General features: G+C 42.8%; 1 protein-coding gene across 1 annotated transcript; it reads right to left on the reverse strand.

Annotated features, from left to right (window-relative positions):
* Positions 1-8,329: 8,329 nt before the first annotated feature.
* On the reverse strand, positions 8,330-18,285 carry LIN7C (lin-7 homolog C, crumbs cell polarity complex component). The gene is made up of 5 exons (XM_053389635.1): positions 18,123-18,285; positions 13,011-13,129; positions 12,406-12,477; positions 10,327-10,536; positions 8,330-8,744 (listed from the first exon to the last, which is right to left on the reverse strand). Exons 1-5 carry the CDS (start codon positions 18,157-18,159, stop codon positions 8,589-8,591), a joined length of 594 nt encoding a protein of 197 aa, XP_053245610.1. The 5' UTR covers positions 18,160-18,285; the 3' UTR covers positions 8,330-8,588.
* Positions 18,286-20,289: the final 2,004 nt, after the last annotated feature.

A 20,289-nucleotide genomic window follows, 5' to 3' on the forward strand; every position in this document is an offset into this window, starting at 1 on the left:
CAAGGCAGGAAGAGAGGAGGTAAGCTAGAGCACCCTTCACCACGTACTGGAAACACATTCTTCCTAGGGCACTATTAAACTAACCAGACACGTCCTGCTTCCTGCCAGAACTTCATCTAGATGGCAGGAGAGGATGCTGGGAACCAGCAAACAAATGAACCAGAAAGTCCACTGGTTAGAAAGCTGGCAGTCCCGTGGGCTACGATAGTTTGTGACCGTTACACCAATGAACTCCTCAATAGCAGCATAGAATAATTCTGTCCAGGCTATGGAAATACTGAACTCACCCATATGTTTTATGGCATGTTTTTACAAGTGGGCCCGTACATTGCTGTTTCTGTGAGTGAAATGAAAGATCAGTTTGACTAAAGAAGGGGTGGGGAGACATCACCTTGAGGTCTAAAGAACAGAGGAAATGATGCAGTGCAGACACAGAGGCTCCACTCTGGGAAGGGAAACAGTAACCAGCATCATGGTAGCCGACAAAAAGAGAAGCGGTATTTTACTTCAGTGCCAACATTTTATTACATTTCTGGAAATTAAAAATTGCTCTTCTAATAAGCTAAACAATGCTGAAAATGCACAGGGTTGGTACTGCTTAATTTATTTAAAATTTGTTATCACTTCAGGCGCCTCTCCACATAAGCCTAGAGAGGTCTCTTTGGGAAAGGACCGTTTAGAAGAACCAGTGGGACAATTGCTTTTGCCCTTTCTCTCCCTACTCCTGTTGTCTTTCCATTTCTCCCTACACCCCACCCCCAAAAATCTATCTCTTCTGTTAATCTTTAAGGTGCCACAAAATATTTATGGGTTTTCTAACAGATTAATATAGCTTCCCCCAGTGCTATTTTTCTAGAAAAAGAGGTGCCGGAACTTACCATGAATGCCTTCCTCATTCTCTCAGAATGGCGATGGTGCTCACCTGAGAGGTGTCGGAACTGAGTTCCACCAAGTTCTGGCTGAAAAAAAAGCCCTGGTTATCCCTCTCTTCTTTACTCTTGAGAATATTCTCTCCCTAACAGCCTCCTTCTATCTGAACAAGCCCCCTGTGGGTTCTCCCTCACCTAACATTACCCCACAGGAATTCTCTTGCCCAGCTAAAAACCTTTCCCAGGCATTCCATCCATCAAGGAAGCTCTGCCTCCCCAGCATTCCAGGACAACTCCCTCCATCCCATCATTAAGCCTGGCGGACGGGGCGGGGGAGAGAGAGAGTTGGTTTCAATGGAGACAAACAAACCCTAATTATTGGAATGATGGGCAATTTCAACCATGCAAATTATTGTGTACAGAGGCACTCTGGGCTCCAAGCTCTATGCCAAACTGCAGATGACGATGATGATGATTAAACCACACGTCACCCTAAGGTCACCACTTCTTGTTTTAGTTTGTACCTTATGTGTTCTATCTGGTCAATAACTTCAAGCCATGAGGTGGCTCATAAATCTGTAAAATAAACACACCCACAAGTTCTCAGAACTATAGGTCATAATGTGCAATTATTGTATGCATTTCCATTTGTGTGGTTTCTCATGCATCTGGGTTTTAATTGTTTTATATCCAGCTGTTGCTATGAGCTACCTTGGGTGATTTGCTTGGGAAAAGTGGAGCATACATTCTTAAACCACTGTTTATTCATTATGTCACATCACGGAAATTTCACATAGAATTTACCCCCCATCGTGGAAGTGCTTTTTCACATCTGAACTATCTGGCATGGAAAGGACCTTTAGCTGCACACGTTTTCAAAATGAAAGACTCTTATTTCAGAACACCTGGAAGGGCTGTAGCTCAGGTGGAAAGAGCTATGTCTACAAAATGTCCCAGGTTCAGTCACCCCCATTTCAGGTTGGGCTGGAAAGAATCCTATATGAAATCCTGCCAGTCAGTAGATACAGTACAGAACTAGACGGACCAGTCATTTGATGATATGTTCCTAGAAGCAGTCCTCAGAGGTGGAGGAAGGAAACCCAATACAGCCAGGCTAGCCAAAGGGCAGGATTTGGTGCTGCTTAGTGCATTTCAGTGGAGGCAACTGGGAATTCATTCCACATGGGAATGAATGAATGAATGGGGTAGCCTTTGTGTACATTAGAGCTGTTGCTCCTGTAAAAAACTATTCTGTATGAAACAGAAGCACTTTAACACCACCTAGTGGTATATGTTACTGATGTGTACCAGCAGCTTGATCTGTTTTGGAGCTGCTCTGTGTTTCACTATAATGGGAGAGCCTTAAAATGTTTATAAATTCCCCTCCTCTTTCCACAGAGGTAGGTGAAATTTGCAAGCATAGCAGCTCCTCCTGCCAAATTGCAGGCAGATACATCCAGAGGTTTCCCTGCAATTCACCTTTAAAGTTTGGTGGTTGGTTTGTATACTATTTTCTGCAAGACTTTGATGTAATTTCCAGGCATGGTGATTCCTTCTGAATAGACAAAACCTGTCAAATTTCTGAATTATAGTTGGCAGTGGTTCACAGAGTTTTACTGTTTTGTGGTGGGTGCAATAGGAATCATAAGTTGGGGGTGAGGGGTGGAAAGAAGACAATGGATCCCCAGGAAAGGCTGATGTGGGTAATATATCGTCATCCCAGCAAGGACTCTGTTGTGCTAACTTTAGCTCCTAGGGGGTGGGCTTTTGTAGAATAATGTCATGTTCCTCCTAAGAACAACTTCAAGCAGACACAGGAGCCCAATGATTAGCATAGGTACAAATATACCAATTCCATCACTTATTGAAGGATCCTGACATTAAAATGTATGCATGTGTGCCTTTCACACAGTATGAAGAAATTGTATGATCAACTGGCCCCAGTTGCAAAATAATGATTTAACAAAGTAATGGAGAACTAGTGGGAAATTTGTCAGGAATGAAGCAAACATGGAAGAGTGAACTGCACCACAATGTATGTGAGCAAGATTGGGAAACTGTTTGGTGAACCAAACTTGCCAGATCTATCTCTCCATATATTGGGGAAAATACAATCAAAAGCATAGGACACCATTCCAACTTTCCCATGTGGCATCTGATATCTCCAGAACTGTTTACCTGGAAAGATTACAATCCTAGTGGGACATGCCATCATTTATGGTGGGGTTGCTCAGTAGCACAGACCTTCTGGGGAGATAAACACTTGCAATAGTAAAAATAATTATACATGCACCAATAGATTTCACACCTCAGTTGTCTTTTCTATCAGTCACTAAGGGGATAAACAGATGAAGACAACCTGCCCCCCCTAATTTTCCTATTAGTGGCAACAAGATTCTCCAATGTCCAAATGTGGAGGGAATTGCATAGTTTAAAACTTAGATTTATGTTTCAAAAACGGCTTGAGACTAGCTGTAGCGGGGGGGGGGGGGCGAATACACGATGTTAAGGTATTGAAAGGCAATGAAGAAAGCAGTCACATTTTATGCAGTATAGTGGCAAATTAAGTACTAACAAAATTGGGCTGAAGAACAAGCTGCCCATGGCATCACTAAAAATCTGGATGTTATGATTCTCAGACATAGTAGGTCTCGTTCTCTGTGAGGCAGAAGCCATTATCTGGATTATAACGCAATTATCAGCCAGTTTATCAGGTTTAAAATCCTCTTAGGAAAAGGATTTAAATATTTGTATAGAGGAGGACATGGACTGAAAAGCACTTTGGACTTCTAAGCTGTGCAAATCATTATCTGCACATGTGAGAATGTTCCTTAAAAATTCAACACTGATGGCATTGTACTGCATACCCATTCAGCTATCTCATATTACTTCCAATGCAGTCCAGAACTATTGGAGAGGTTGCAGGAATAAAGGGGCTTTTCCCCATCCATAGTGTGAATGTTCACAGGCTGCTTTAGGCACATCTACACAAACTATTATTGATGCCATTTTAATTGTTGGGCTGTTATTTGTTTTTATTGGGAGGAGACCTTGAGTACTGCGTGGCATGTATTCCCAGGTACACTTCAATCAAAACAGAAAAGCTTGCTTAGGACAAACATACCCCGTTTCTCACATAACGGTATCTGGTTCTTTCACTCTTCAGCATAATAAACTAGAAAAAATAATGGCTGCCAATCATGTCATTACCACAGGAACTCAGTAGAAAACCACTGTAATTTGAAGCCCTAATACTTTCTTAGGTATTAGTAAGGTAAAGGGTAAAGGGACGTGGACAACTCTGGGGTTGTGGTGCTCATCTCGCTGTACTGGCTAAGGGAGCCGCCGTACAGCTAAGCCACTTCTGGCAAACCAGAGCAGCACATGGAAACACCATTTATCTTCCCGCCACAGCAGTACCTATTTATCTACTTGCACTTAGGGGTGCTTTCGAACTGCTAGGTTGGCAGGAGCAGGGACAGAGCAATGGGAGCTCACCCCTTTGCGGGATTCGAACTGCCGACCTTCTGATCGGCAAGCCCTAGGCTCTGTGGTTTAGACCACAGCACCACCCGTGTCCTCTAGGTATTAGTAGTACCATACTAATACTGAACTTGCAAGGATAAACCCTGAAGTGTATTTTGTGGGGGAAGCCAGGAGTGTTGAAAAGAGTCTCCCAAATAAATATACTCTAATATGGTGGCTGTCTTATAAGGATAGTATGAACTTTGTTTCATTTGTATCAGTAAGACAATAAGGAAATAGAGAGAATACTCACACAGCAAGAAATATGAAATTTCAATTCTTTATTTTCATGTTCCTAAAAAATGTACAGGGCCCTCAAGCAGCAATTAAGTACATAAAGACTACACACACAGTATTGTCTATGTTTTAATTTTTGCTGGCTATTAAATTATTGCATATGTGCACACACCAATACAATGTAGTCATTGCACCTGTTCAGTAGTATCTTATATGTTCATATCTTGATTCTCCAACGAATCTAACTTTACTTTAAAAACTGGCTTTCAACCTGGGCTTAGGATCCCATTTGTATTGCAGCGACTAAGAAAAAGAGAGACCAGTTTTAAGTAGACACACACATCTATCTGGCTTTGGGCCTCTTTCACAGTTTCTACTGATCCAAATTTTGGATATGAGATGGGTTTAGCAGCACATCTTTTACACAGTGCTTTTGATTCCAATAAAGACAAGAGGCAAATATATATATATTGACACTGTCTGGCCCCCATTTGCTACACACCAGACTTTAATCCAAAAGGCCTGGAGCCTACTGAATCCATAGGCCAGGCTTGATAATGAAACCCCCTAGCAGTGCGACCATATACATGTCTACTTAGAAGCAAGTCCCATCAAATTCAATGGTGATCAATCCCAGGCAAGCGGGCAAAAGGATTATAGCCATAAGCACTTTTCAACAGCAGCCCAGGCTACCCCAAGCTAACCCTTTCTAGAGTAACAAAACACATGTCTATATTCAGTAAAAGTAGATTAAACTATTTTTATTATAGTATTTGTTTGACCCTATTCTTTTTACTATAGAAACCTCCAACACAAATCTAGTATTATATATAATTAAAATAAAATACTTCCTGATTGGCCCAACTACTTCTTTTGGTCTCATTATTTTAAATATTAATTGCTCCATAAAAAATATACAGTCCACCAACATGGTACAGCTGGTTGCCTTCTGCAGCTGGCTACATATTTAAACCGTGCAATTCAGTGCTCACTTATCTAAAGGCTCACCCACACTTAGCTTTTGCCCTGCAGTTTCCAGGCACAGATCCGTGCTTATAAAAGCTCTGTGTCCAAATGTTTGTTTGCTTTACCCCAGAGCTTTCCCCGCAAAAACCCGCTCTTTAGTGCTCAACTGGATCAAACGTCAGTTCGTGTTTCCTGCAGATTGCTGTTTGCACCGACTGAGCTTTAAAGAGCAGGTTTTCACAGGGAAAGCTCTGGGGCAAAAAGGAAAAAAGGTGCTCATACATGGAGCTTTAAAGTGCGGACCGTGCCTGCAAAGAGCAGAGGAAAGGTAAGTGTGGATAAGCCCAAAGTGACAAAAAAGACAAAAGAATAATAATAATACATGCTTCATGGCTTCAGTCACTAAATCTTCAATTTACTGTAGGCTTATGCTGTCTAAACGCTCAAAGGATTTAAGGTTACTTTAATCAATTTTGCTAGATTACCACCCTCCCCCCGGTCATCCAAACAAATGTAAGATTTACACTGTCGTTAGAATGAAAAATCTACTCTCCTGACCTTTTATATTGGCACTCTAGTTATATTTGACTGCATGTAGTTCATGCAGAGGAGACATGTTGCAGAACACTTACTCCTATCCACTTGGATGCATTTACAGCTGAACACTGACATCCAGTGGATAACCAGGCTAATGCTAGATATACCAAGCCAGGAATGTTCAAGTTTCATCAAGGTAACCCCCTTTTTGGTTTGTTATTAAGGGAGGAGATTGAACCACTGGCTATTTTCATCTCAGGCAGAGTAGGGAATAGTGGCAGCAGATTAGTAAGAAAAGGGTGGAAGCAGGGCTCCATGCATCTCTTGTACAACTGAAGCTTTCAATACGGGTTCTAAGAAAAGCAGAATAACTCTCTGTTACATACACCCCTCACAAAAATGATTTTCCTGCAACGTTGCTAGGCTGAAGATGTCAACATAATGGCTTGAAGCTCAATCAAAGCGATTGAGGGAAGGCAACACACTGAAATTCAGTAGGAAAAGGTTTGCCATCCTGGGCACGCTTACTCAGAAATAAATCCCAATAAAATCCATATTCCTGAAGCAACACGGTTCAGTGTAGTTTCCACTGTCCATCGATCAAACTACTTTCTCTCTCTGGATAAGCATTAGCAAGATAGTTTCTTGGCTCAAAAAATTTAACTTGAGAATTAGAGACTGGTCCTTAGTGTCATCTTTCTGAACAGCTGAAAGTGGTGCAAATGCTTCCAGGATTAAACTATACAGTCTATAAGCAAGTTCAAGTAGCGCTCTGTTTAAATAAAGTTGGAAGGTTTAACCCGGTACAGTAATATGAGCAGCAATGAAAGCATCTATGATGCAAGTCAGTAATGTCTGCAGGAACTCATTCTCCACTGCCACTACAGTTATCACACAGGTCTAGCAAGCTTAGTGACCACATCACTACCAACGACAAGATAAAAAAAAATTTGCAAAAGCAAAGGGTCTCTTTGCTAACTGATCTTCTAAACCCCAGAAAGATGAACTTGTACAATTATGGGGCTCGGCTGAAAATAACGTGTCTCCAGCTGCTGCAAGTTCTTTGTTTTGGCTTGGCAGCTTATGCTAAAAGAGGCAACTTTAAACTTAAACAGAGCTTCAAGGATTTGCAGTTTTGAGGTAGAGCATCTGGATGAAGGAACCATGTTGGTCAGGCATTTTCATCCACAGTAGTAAGGGATAAACAGGAATCTTTAGTTGCAAAGCACAGCCCACCACAGTAGAACTTTGGCAGACCACCAGCCAAATGAATCTCTTTATAGAGATTCCCAGACTCTAGAAAAGGATTTCTTTGCACTCCAGGTGGATATTTTCTAAGCACCCCAGACATACTAGCTCTCTCTTAGCACAAGCCATCTGCTGAAACTTCAGTTGTGGATTTGTACTTACTTCATGGACAACTTTGGGTTGGGGGGGGGGAACTATACGTGATGTACCAAAATGCTATCCACTTTGGGTTAGAAGCATGCCCAATGGATTTACACAAGCCAGGAATGCCTTTTCTGATAGAGAGTAGTGTCTGCTGCCTGAGTGTTTTTACAAAAGAATTTGCGGTATCTGTTAGCTTATCTGTGTCACTATGACAACTGCAAACAGCGTACTGCAAGAACTCTGATGCTCTAGGAAAGAAGAGCGCACCACCCACTTAGGTACCTGATGTGGGTTACATCCATCACTGTTAAGAGAACAAGTAGACACAGTTGCAGAAGTAACTTACAATAGAAGAAAGTCTTGAGTACATATACAATCTTTTCTGCACTGCATGCAATTTTACCTTACTGAATATAAATACACAACTACAGTCAGGTATGCTTTCCACTTTCTCCAAGTATTCAGAAATTAGTACAAAAGTATCTAAATTATAGGAATGATTGCTGCTAGTGATGTCAATCACTGAAACATTAAATATAAGAGACTGCCTGTTACAAATTATTCACAAAAGAGGTAAGAAAGTGTCCAAGATGTCATTAACCATATAAAGTTATGATTGAGAACATGCATAGAAACTTGTTCATCAAAAGCACTAATTGTACTTGACCACATAATTATGACTAAATTTAGTGCCAAAAAGAGTAAGACTTGTTTTATATCTGTATCCAAAATAAAGATTTCCAGTTTTAAGTAATGCCAAATGGGAAAAAAGTACTAGAAAACAGATGTTACAAATGCTGAAAAAAGCTTATTAAAATGTATTTTAAAAACACTTTACAAATTTGTTCTGATGGTTACAGGTTTGAATTTTAAAGAAGGATCTGTAAAACCACATAGCTACAAACACCCATGTAAACTTTTCTTCTCAGAAGCATTAAGATGTTCAAGAGTTATTTGTAAAAGACAAAGCATTAACAAAATTAACATCCTTTTCTAACGTTGCTTGTCTGACGTTTCCAGACAAGCAAAGTTCATGCTTTTCCTTAAGTTACATGTAATACATTAATTCTGTTGCCTGCGTTTTGCCGATCTCATTTTCTCAAATCGTGACTCCATCTCTTCCAGGACTTTGGGTGTGTATCGTACAACCAGCTTAACTTTTCCTTGAGCAGCTTTTAGCAGTTCCACGGCTTTCTCATGGTGCTCCCCTTCAACACTCTGAAACAAATATTTCAAAAATTAACCATTCTGTTAGTAAATATATATAAAAAAGCACTCTAATATTCCAACATTGTTATTTATAAGGCTAGCTGAATGACCTCACATAGAAGAGCTAGATTTTATGTTGGCTGTATCATAACGTTATCTGTTCTAGGTAATTTGTGGCTTTCAAAATTAAGCACATATTTAAGGGTGGGGGGAAGAAAAGGGCAGTTGCTCTAGGTTTCACTTACAACAGTGCTTCTCAAAATGTCAGTCATGATATGTAAATGGGTCCTGATGTGTTCCTAGGTAGATTGCCAGACTCCCAAGATTTCCCCACCTTATCAGGGCACAGCCAGATTGCCTGGCAAAGTTAGTTCCCCCAACTGAAGTTACCAGGACAAATGAATGAGTCTATAGAAAGGTAAGGATTTTCTCAGTGCCACCCACCAGCTGGAAGGCTGTGTGGGGACTGGTCAGCTGAGTGTCAATGACTCCTTTAGTCAGCCGCCAAAACAGTTCATTGTGGGAGGACTTGAGTTGCTGTGAGCTATTCCAGTGGCTACCTATTAGGAAAATGGAACAGGGAGCTGCTGGCCGTTGCTACATTTTAACCGCATTTAGGAAAAAAGTAAATGTGCATGCAAAGTAGCGTTGTATGGGGAGAACTGCTTTACCTCAGGTGTTCTGAGGTAACTTGACAGAGAGAACTCAAGGAGTCACAACTAGAAAGGGATGAATCTCTAGTTCCAGTCTGTGTCGTTTTTACATGGGTTCACTCAATCCATGCTTATCATGCTGTTCCCTCCAAAAGCAGATTATTTTAAAATGCATTTTGATACATTTTTTGGCACGTTTGGGAAGTGTGAAAACTGGGAGGTGAAGTCTACTCAGCACAGTGGATTAGGTCCTTTCCTATTCAAATTCATTCACACACACACACACACACACACACACACACACACACACACACAAAATCAAATTACTGAAGCACAGCCTCATCCTTTCAGGATTTTGCCCCTATACCTTCAGCCTTCATTATTTATTTTGTATCTTGCCTAGACTGCAAGGACCTCAAAGTAGTATGCGTGAGGCTATCTCATTTTATCCTCACAAATCCTGTGAGGTAGGTTAAGCCAAAATATAGCTGACAGGTCTCAAGAGTAGAAAATATTTTTTCATTTAAAGTTCCATAGTATGTAAAATAGTCATTGATGAGAAACTGCATATGGGCAGTTTCTCATCAATGTCTATTTTACTAACAGACTATTAGTAATAAACTATTTTACTAACATCTTGCTAATGTTATTTCAACAAACTTGGGATCCAATTCTAAAATGTGCATCCCCCTGCTTTATTAATTAAAAATGTTTCCTCGCATAACAGCAGGTTTCTATCAGTGCTAGTGAACTTAGAATTGCAAATCTCAAACATACTCCATAATATTTTACTCTCCATTACGATTTGCAAAAGGAAAATATAAACCTGTTTTTTTCATACTGCATAATACACACAAGACCAAGCAATCAACATCCCCTCAATGCCCTCAAGCGGTCACAGGTAGCTACTACAAGTGGAAGTTAAATTCCATCCCTACCACTCCGTTTACAGAAAGAAGCTGGTCTCCACGCTTCAATCCCCCGTGTCTATCAGCAATACCACCTGGGATAATTCGGGATATATAGATTGGAGAATTTTGCTCTTTGCCGCCCATGATGTTGAATCCGAGCCCTTCTTCTGTTTTTGGTAGTTCAACGACTCTGGGGTGGGAATGACCCTCACTAGCAGCAAAGGCAGCAACAGTGGCCTGCAAAACATGGAAATCTCATTTTCCTCCCCATAGTTCACAAGGTCTGGAATCTTATTCACTGTCTTATCTCAAAGGCAAATATTTCAAAGCATCTAGCTAAATACTGCCAATACAAGTGCATCCCCTGCAAATGTACTTCAGAGTATTTTCAATCTCTGGGCTGTTGTTCTGAAGATGGTTTGTACTCCAAACCATGGGAAAACAAAAGGCAAATAAACCAAAAAGATGCACTGTTTCACTTATAACTGCATTTTCTTTGATGATATATGGACAAAGGTGAATAATAATAATAATAATAATAATAATAATAATAATAATAATAATTTATTATTTATATCCCGTCCTCCCCAGCCAAAGCTGGGCTCAGAGCAGCTAACAACAATAAAAATAACACAGTTTACATAAAATCACAATCAATTAATTGAAATACATTCTAAAATCAATTCAGAGTCAAATTAATGGCAACCATTGGGCAAGAGTTCTATGAGTATTACAGAAGGAGGGGGTCAGTCTGTGCCATGGCCAAAAGCCTGGTGGGACAGCTCCGTCTTGCAGGCCCTGTGGAAAGATGTCAAGGCCCGCAGGGCCCTAGTCTCTTGTGACAGAGCATTCCACCAGATCGGGGCCACGGCTGAAAAAGCCCTGGCTCTGGTTGAGGCCAGCCTAACCTCCCTGTGGCCCAGGATCTCCAAGATGTTTTTATTTGAAGACTGTAAGGTCCTCTGTGGGACATACCAGGAGAGGAGGTCCCGTAGGTACGAGGGTCCTAGGCCATATAGGGCTTTAAAGGTTAAAACCAGCACCTTAAACCTGATCCTGTACTCCACCGAGAGCCAGTGCAGCTGGTATAGCACCGGGTGAATGTGATCCCACGACGAGGACCCTGTAAGGAGTCTCGCCGTGGCATTCTGCACCCACTGGAGTTTCTGGGTCAGTCTCAAGGGCAGCCCCACATAGAGCGAGTTACAATAATCCAGTCTGGAGGTGACCGTCGTGTGGATCACAGTGGCTAGGTCAGGGTGAGAGAGGTAAGGAGCCAACTGCTTAGCTTGGTGGAGATGAAAAAATGCCACCTTTGTTATAGCTGCAATCTGCGCCTCCATGGAAAGGGAGGTGTCAAAGATTACACCCAAACTCTTAACGGATGGTGCTGGCACTAATTGTGCCCCCGCAAGAGATGGGAGTTGCCCCCCCCAATCCCATATCGTCTCGACCCAGCCAAAGGACCTCCATTCCCCCTTGTGAGTATTTTGAAAATACACACAAGTTCCTCATAACAGATGCACTACTATGCATTTTTAACTTGGGCACTGGAATCAAGTAAACAAATGTACAAATGAAAGTCATATTACACAACAGAATGCTCTCTAAGCAGAGGCAGTATTCATCACCCTGTCCTGAACCCCCTTCAACATCCTTATAGTAACAGGTGCTGACAATCCCAACCCTCCACATTCTTGTACTGTGGGAACACCAGGCATTTATCCAATGCACTGACTGTTCAGCAAGAATGCTATTTTAGCATCCCATGCATTGGGGTAGGAAGGCAGTCAATAAACATGTAAAAAGCATCCGCATGAGAGTGCATTAGTGAACATTAACTGCTTCAGTGCATTAACAGAAAAACAACAACTTTAAAATAGGGAACTCCTATAGGAAAACTTTGTCTTTGGTAAGGAACCCTTTCATTCTTCCCAGTTTATCTTAAGCCTACAATTGTTTAAAGTGTTTGTTTCACGGATATACCCACTGAGCTCAAAAGCACAGCTCACTGCAATATTTTCATAGCCTAATACTTCAGCTTTTAAAGATCGGAGCTGCCAGTTGAGCTTTAACATATTAACCCTTCCTAAATAGGAGTCTTACCTTGGCTGTGGCATTAGCTCTCACTTCTGGGCTACTGCTGATGTCCACAGTCTCATACACGTGCTCATATACCTTTAGAAAGAAAGAAAAATTAGGTATGTGGTTTATTGGATAGGGGATGACTAAATCAAACCACATTAATAATATTTCCAAATGAACTGTGCGGATTAACTAATTTTGCATGCATGCATTGAGTTGTGAATCAGGAAACTTGGTTTGTCATTCACTACAGTCATATCTCATGTTATGTTTGCTTCATGTTATGTTTTTTCAGGTTGTGTCCCGCGGCGACCCAGAAGTACCAGAAAGGGTTACTTCCTGGTTTCACCGCTCGCGCATGTGCAATAGCGCTAAATCATGCTTCGCGCATATGCACAAGTGCCAAATTGCACTGCGCACCTGTGCAGATACAGTGCTTCAGGTTACGGGCTTTTCATGTTGCGAACGGGCCTCCAGAACAGATCCTGTTCGCAACTAGAGATACCACTGTATTATCTTTTTTCTTGTATTTGCACTTCAACAGAAGGCAATTCCCAGTGTAGCTCCCAAATATTAATGAGAAGACACTGATCTATACCTTCTCCACACACTCCTCAAAAACATACCTCCCGCACAGCATTACAGAATTCACTTTGAAGGACCCTCTGCAAAGCCTGTAGTTTTTGTGGGGGCACTTCTCCGCTCCTTTGCAACTTTTCCAACAACTCAATAGCCCGACAGATGTCTGTAAAAAGAAAGGCAAGGAAAGAACATGAACTACTAAAATCTACTCAGAGGGTATTGATACTGGTTCTGACCATTGAATTGGGCTAGACCATGTGATCAGCCTATATACCTCAACTGTGTGGGAGCCACTCATAGAAATGTGGCTCCCACGCAGCTAGAGTAACATTCTAAAGCACTCCTTTCCCATTCATCTGGAGCAGGAAAAACCCAGTACAAATCTTGTACCAACTTGCTCTTCAATGTTTGTTCCATGACTAATGAGCATCAGACCAATATACTTGTCAACAAAATCCCAAGGACAGAATCCCGATGATCATCAGCTCTCCTGTTTCAGGCAAACCTTGTTCCTTGCAATGTATACCTATTAGGGATTCTTTATTACAAATATTTCAGTGGCAGACAAACGTTCATGAAAAACAATCTGGACTCCCCCTACCATTCTTCCTTTGTAATATGCAGATGCAGAATTAAATGCCCTTCCATAGCAGCAGCATAAATATTGTTCTAGGCTCTGTTCAATGTTCACATGCTTAGATGACAAGGTCTGAATCTTTGAATTCTCCAGATTAGAACATACTCCTGAAGTCACTAACAGACAATGCACATGGTTCCCAAAGCAGACAGCTCTGTGAAAATGCTCTAACAAGCTTGGGGCCCCTCTCCTGAGAGCAAAACAAAAAAATTTGTTTCTTTCCAGTAGCACCTTAAAGACCAACTAAGTTAGTTCTTGGTATGAGCTTTCGTGTGCATGCACACTTCTTCAGATATTCTTCAGATATTTCGTGCATGCACACGAAAGCTCATACCAAGAACTAACTTAGTTGGTCTTTAAGGTGCTACTGGAAAGAAATTTTTTTTTTGTTTTGACTATGGCAGACCAACACGGCTACCTATCTGTTCCTGAGAGCAAAACACACTTGAAACTGCTTGAGTAGAGGGAAAGACCACAGAGAACATTTTACCCAAATGATTAAGTTAAAAGGTGGCCCAAGGGGCAGAGGACACTGATATTTGCATTTGAATAGAAACCAGAGCCTCTGAAAGAGTATGTTTCCATAGGATGATCACTGGAACACTGAGAGTCAGACATTGACCATTATGCAATGAACTGTTGACAGGGAGCTAAGTACAAATGTTATTGCTGCCGGATACACCTGCCATCTCAGCTTCATGGAAACACATGGCATTTTAACTTTTTCTCCACTATCAATTCTAACATCTTCCTTAAATATTTGCTTCCACAACCAAGCACTCGCTCACTACGGAGCATGGAAAAAATTAAGTCATCTGTTGTTGCCTCTGTTACCCATCAAAACAACAACTTAGCAAAAAAAATTGTATTTCCCAAAGCTTAGTCTTTGAAGATTAGAAATAAAAACACAGCCTTTGCATGACAAAGAGCAGAGCCAGCAGCTGAGTCCAAGCATCCGATTTTTGTTTTTATTTGCAAATATTACTTAATTTTCCTTGAATGACTGAGGAGCAAAGGATAAAATGTTGTTCAAAACAAATATGAGGTTACAATAAGCCACTACTGTATAATGAATGTTAGAAGTTTCAAAAACAAACAAACCCAGCCATATTTGGAAAACTAAAACATGACAACTGATTGTCAGTTATATGGGTTGCACAACATCTATTCATGGGAGAATATCATCATGACTTTAACTGGCTCAGTTACACCCTCCCTTCTATTTCTGAGAATTCCTGGGTTGTTAGACCCAAAAGGTCAACTGTTACTTAAGAGTTCCTATTGAATTTTGCCTAGCATGGACATTTTGAAAACAGTACTCTCCAAGATAGTAAAAGAATTTCAATTAGGCAAGAATAATTTCCCAGAGGTGTTTGCACATTCCCTATCCTTTTTTTCAGTGTAAGCTGATGACCCAGTTCTGTTTGGAATCATGCATGTACAAAGGGGGGAAATGTTTCTGGGAGTGGCAAGAGATTTAAAGGCTGAACATTATATGTCGAACACTACTTTTGGGGTGGGCTTCAGCAGCAAAGTCATGCAGGGTGCAGTGCTTAAAGTTGCACATACAGCAAGCTGCATGGGTGATGCTGTTTGACTTCATTCCATAACTAATGAAGAGGTCAGTCATCAATGATACTAAATCTTGTCCTCTGTCATAGCTTTACACAGACACTACATTTTAACTTGCTATTTCCTTTTTCTTTATCTGAACTGTTCCCTCATAAAACACAGGATCCCGATCCCCGCCCCCCCTCGGCCCAGGAGCTTGAGCCATCAATACTTTGACAATTGACTCAAAAGTAGCCTACTTGGTCATTACAGTAGTACCTCGGGTTAAGTACTTAATTTGTTCCGGAGGTCTGTTCTTAACCTGAAACTGTTCTTAACCTGAAGCACCACTTTAGCTAATGGGGCCTCCCGCTGCTGCTTCACCACCAGAGCACGATTTCTGTTCTCATCCTGAAGCAAAGTTCTTAACCCGAGATAATATTTCTGGGTTAGCGGAGTCTGTAACCTGAAGCGTATGTAACCCGAGGTACCACTGTATTTGCTAAGTTTAGTTTTTATTGAAATACTGTTAAGATACAATGTACATTTCTTCAACATCACTGCAAAGTAACAATTATTCTGTTTTCTTAAAAATGTCATCATTTGTATCAGCAATTCTGTGAAAACTTTGTATCAGCAATTCTATGAAAACTTTGTATCAGCAATTCTACGAACCTGCCCAAACCCTGTGATCAACAACTGAGGCCCTTTTTCATGAGCAGTGCTAGAAATTCACCAAGCGCCAGGCATGTTTTGCAACTCCAGTTGTGACCCTGTGGAGATCTCTGAACGCCAGGTTGGTGACTGACATCTCCATCTGGCTGCCCCCTCCAGCTTTTATATCCCACCTTTCTCTCTAAGGAGTACATGGTTCACCCCCTCAATTAAGCCCCATAACAGTCCTGGGAGGTATGTTAAGAGCCTGTGACCAGCCCAAGGTCACCCAGTGAGCTTCATGACTGAGAGGGGATTTGAACCCTGATCTCCCAATCTGACTATCTAACCACTACACCACACTGGCTTCCTAAAGTACTTCTGCTAAGGGGCAGCTATACAAATTAAGTGGGTAAATAAATATAGGAAAAGCAAAATGTCATTTGGAGAAGGATTTGAAATATTTTCCTTGAAGGTTGAATTTGCTTTATTTTGGATTGTTTTATTTAATGTTTTAATGCGTTGTAATGTGCTTTGAGATTTTTTTCTTTAAAATATAAAGTGATATAGAAATGACTAATGCTAATGATGATGATGATGATAATAATAATAATAAAATCATTGTAAACAAAAAAAAAGATACCTAGATATTCTGTTTTGGTGGCCATAACTAGGTTTAAGGTGTCATTTAGTGATTAGCTTATATATCTGAGTTTCTAAGGCAAAGGCCAACAGTGATTTAATGCCTAATGAGATATTTGAACCCTCGTCTACCAGGTGCAAGAACCACACAAGCTCTGAGGAATACACACACACATACACACAAAATAATACCATATATGTTATAAGTAACATATGTGCATTACAGTTCAGGATAACTCAGAGCTAAAAGCCTAAATCCTGTTTAATCACACCAGTTCACCTAAAAGTTTGGGGATATGCAGCAGTTCTTAAGATTCAGTACCTAGCTTTTCCTATAAAACTCAGCTCAATGAGGACTGAGCACAGAATGTTGACCAAATGGGGGCAGGGTGTGTGTGTGTGTGTGTGTGTGTGTGTGTGTGTGTAGGAGCACCCTGGAAAAAGAGTATAGCTGGCTGGTTCCTAGAACCCCTTGCTATGAGCACTCAATGCGACAACATTTTGCTGCAGCACTGTAAGAAACTTAACCCACTAAATTGGATTCTGGGGCCTAGGAATCCGTTATTCAGTCTGCATTAGCATTATGCAGTCACAGAGAACCCTCTCCCCCTCACAGAGCAACAGTTCCCCGAGTTCCCAGGGAAGACATACTGACTGTGAAACTACTCTGAGAACTGCCCATCCCTCAGGGGAAGAGGAGGTATCCAAGCACTCAGCACTCTTAGCCCACGACACTTCCCAGTCCCAAGATTCTTTGGGGGAAACCATGACCGTTTAAAGCAGTATGATGCTCTTTAAATGTATAGTGCAGATGGGGGCCTAGATGCTTCTAGGCTCATAAATTAGACCCTCCCAACTAACTATACCTAGTAGCAGCTCACAGTGCATTTTCCACCGAGGCCTAAGAACTCCGATTTAAAACTTCCATAACTTTACACCCAGAGTCAAAACAAAATTTTTTTTCCCTTCCAGTAGCACCTTAAAGACCAACTAAGTTAGTTCTTGGTATGAGCTTTCGTGTGCATGCACACTTCTTCAGATTTACACCCAGAGAACCGGCTGGCTCCTTCCGAGAGCAGCAGCCCAACCTGAACTTCCACAGGGGCCTTGTGTTGTCCAACCTCCTTGCGCACCCCGACCCACAGGGGAGCGCGCAAGCCACGGTCCTAGCTCAGCACCAGCTGACTCGGACCAGGCAAAGAAGCCGAGGCTGCTTTGACAGACGGGGGGGAGGGAGGGAGCCAAGAACAGAAGAAGATCCCCGCCGGGCCGGATGCCACGCCCCCATCTAGGTCTCTCTCGGCAGCCGCGCGCTCCCCACTTGCGACGGCCATCCCAGCTAGTAAGCCTGGCACTTCTCTAATCCTCTTCTTAAGCCACCTAAGCTGGAGCACTGCTGCGGAGGATCTCTGGGTGTGGGAGCGGGGCGGGGAGAGCCAAGGGCACCCCCCTCCCCACTCTGGGCGGAGGCTTGCGGGGCTGCTGTTGCTGCGGAAAAGTAGTTCTCCTACCCTGACCAGCCTGAGGACCGAAGAACGCTTTGGGGCTTAGCCTGCCCGCTCCCCATGGCGAAGACACACCTCGCCCCTGCAGGGCATCGCTCAGTAGATCCGGCTCTCCAGTGGCTGCAGCCGAAGCCAGCCGTTCCCCGCCCGCCTGCCTTTGCTCTCACCTCTCTCCAGCCGCACCGGCTCCCCCAGCGCCGCCATCTTCTCCTTCTCCAGCTGCTCTCGGGGAAGTGACGCCGGGCAAGAGGCGGCGCTGCTTCCAGGACGCGCAGAGGCGAAGGAGGGGCGAAGGCCGCGGCTTTTCCCGGCTCTCGCCGGAACTAGCGAGGCGCGCGAGGGGATGGCGGGTCGGGCGCTCTAGTTCTGCCTTAGAAAGGCGAGCGGGATCCCGGAGCCCGTTCGCCCAGGTGGGCGGAATGGTAGCTGCGAGAGAGAGAGAGAGAAGTAAATGGGGCGCGTGTGTTAATGGTTACCAAGTGGCGTCCAAAGGCCGAGAAAGTGCGAGCAAGAGGTTTGCCCAGCACGGATGGAAACAGAGGTGCCCTCCGAAGGGCAGAGAGGTCCTCCCAGGGCGGGTGCGACGCGCTTGCCGGGTGAGATAGGCAGGCAACGCAAAGAGAATTCGGCTCCCGCAGTTTCGAGCCAGATGCATTTAGGGCATGAGTGCAAGACTGGTATGCTGAGGGCGACGCTTTGCATGGCGAGTCCCAAGACCAGAGGAGCCAACTGCTAGGGGTTTAGGTCCCTTTGCCCCCCCCCCGGTAAAATATTTGAGGGCCCCCAAAGTTGATGGACATTGCCATTAAAATAGTGTGATCGATTATGCAGGGCGGACCTTACCAGGACCCATGGGCTTAGCCAGTATTTATGTTAGGGGGAGCAGAACAGAACTATCAGCAGTGCAGTTGGTTAAGTATTTTTATTTATTTACTTGATTTAGGGGGGCAGTTGCCCCCCATATTTTATTTGTGTTGGTACCGCTGCCCAAAATGATGGTGTGGAACTTGTCCGTGAAGTCCAACCCAGCAACTCTATTCCACAGCCTCGCTTTGAAATCTTTGGTAACTTTGAACGATTTGTTTCCTGGGAAACTGAAATACTGGTTTCAAAAGGTCTTTGGACTGACTAGGTGTGTGCCCCTTCAGCATGTCTGTCTCAGTGTGGAGTTAAAGCAAAGTAAAAGGTAAAGGACCAGTCAAAGGCGACTGTGGGGTGCGGCGCTCATCTTGCTTCAGGCTGAGGGAGCTGGTGTTTGTCCACAGACAGCTTTCTGGGTCATGTGGCCAGCATGACTAAACTGCTTCTGGTGCAACAAAATAGCATGGCAGAAGCCAGAGCGGACGGAAATACCGTTTCCCTTCCCTCCACAGCGGTTCCAATTTGTCTACTTGTGCTTTTAAACTGCTAGGTTGGCAGAAGCTGGAGCAGAGCAACGGGATATCACCTTGTCGCACGGATTCAAACTGCTGACCTTCTGATCAGCAAGCCCAAGAGACTCAGTGGTTTAGACTATAGTGCCATCCTCTCCCTGTGAAAACAAAGTAGTGGGATCATCATCCTAGAGATAATAGTCCTGTTCAGAGGGTCACATCCATGTGTACAGTAAATTTGTGGAATGGAGATGGGAACCTCATTTGCTGGCCCCACCTTTAAGTGGTCATGTGTTCCACTTGCCCCCAACATCTGTGTGATGTGTGAAAAGGGAGCTTTATTTCTTATCCAAAAAATCTACATAAAATCAACATAAATGACATCTATAAAACTACAGGTGCACTAGCTTTTGGAACATGCGAATGTCATGCCCCTAATATAATGGCACAGGTAAACTTCAATATGGATTATAGTGCCAAGCCCTAACACAACGCAAGGATGTTGTGAGGGCAGCCCAGATAACATTTGCAAAGTGCAGCCTATCCAAAAATGCCACCAGTCTGGTCCTGTGGGTGGAGAATTAGTTAAACTTTGAGTAATCTGAGTTCATATTCCACAATACGCCCCTTGCTTTTCAACTATTTTTCTTCAGGAGTAAAATCACCATACTATCGAAAAATGCTGAATGTTTAAAGTGGCAATCCTATGTATACTTCCTGAAGCTGGGTAGCCAATGTGGTGCCTGGCTCCACTGCCCAATGTTGTTGGACTCAAGCTCACATCAGCCTCTGCCAGCCTGGCCAATGGTTGGGCATGATGGGAAGTAGAGTCCAACAACATCTGGAGGTCACCATATTAGCCTTCCAAGTCCTTGGAAATGAGTTCTATTGGACTAAGTTCTGAGTAAATGTGCATAAGATTGGCTACACATCTGCTGCCTGTACAAGGGATGCTTTTTGC

The sequence above is a fragment of the Podarcis raffonei genome, chromosome 1, assembly GCF_027172205.1.
Source record: "Podarcis raffonei isolate rPodRaf1 chromosome 1, rPodRaf1.pri, whole genome shotgun sequence".
NCBI lineage: Eukaryota > Metazoa > Chordata > Lepidosauria > Squamata > Lacertidae > Podarcis > Podarcis raffonei.

What these genes read in the sequence shown, in the direction of transcription:
- LIN7C (XM_053389635.1), bottom strand. Translation starts at nt 18,159, where the DNA reads ATGGCGGCGCTGGGGGAGCCGGTGCGGCTGGAGAGAG. An exon ending in TCTGTAATGCTGTGCGGGAG is followed by an intron (nt 12,478 to 13,010) that starts GTATGTTTTTGA and finishes TTCTTTCTAAAG; the next exon opens with GTATATGAGCACGTGTATGA. An exon ending in TTCTTTCTGTAAACGGAGTG is followed by an intron (nt 8,745 to 10,326) that starts GTAGGGATGGAA and finishes TATTTGTTTCAG; the next exon opens with AGTGTTGAAGGGGAGCACCA.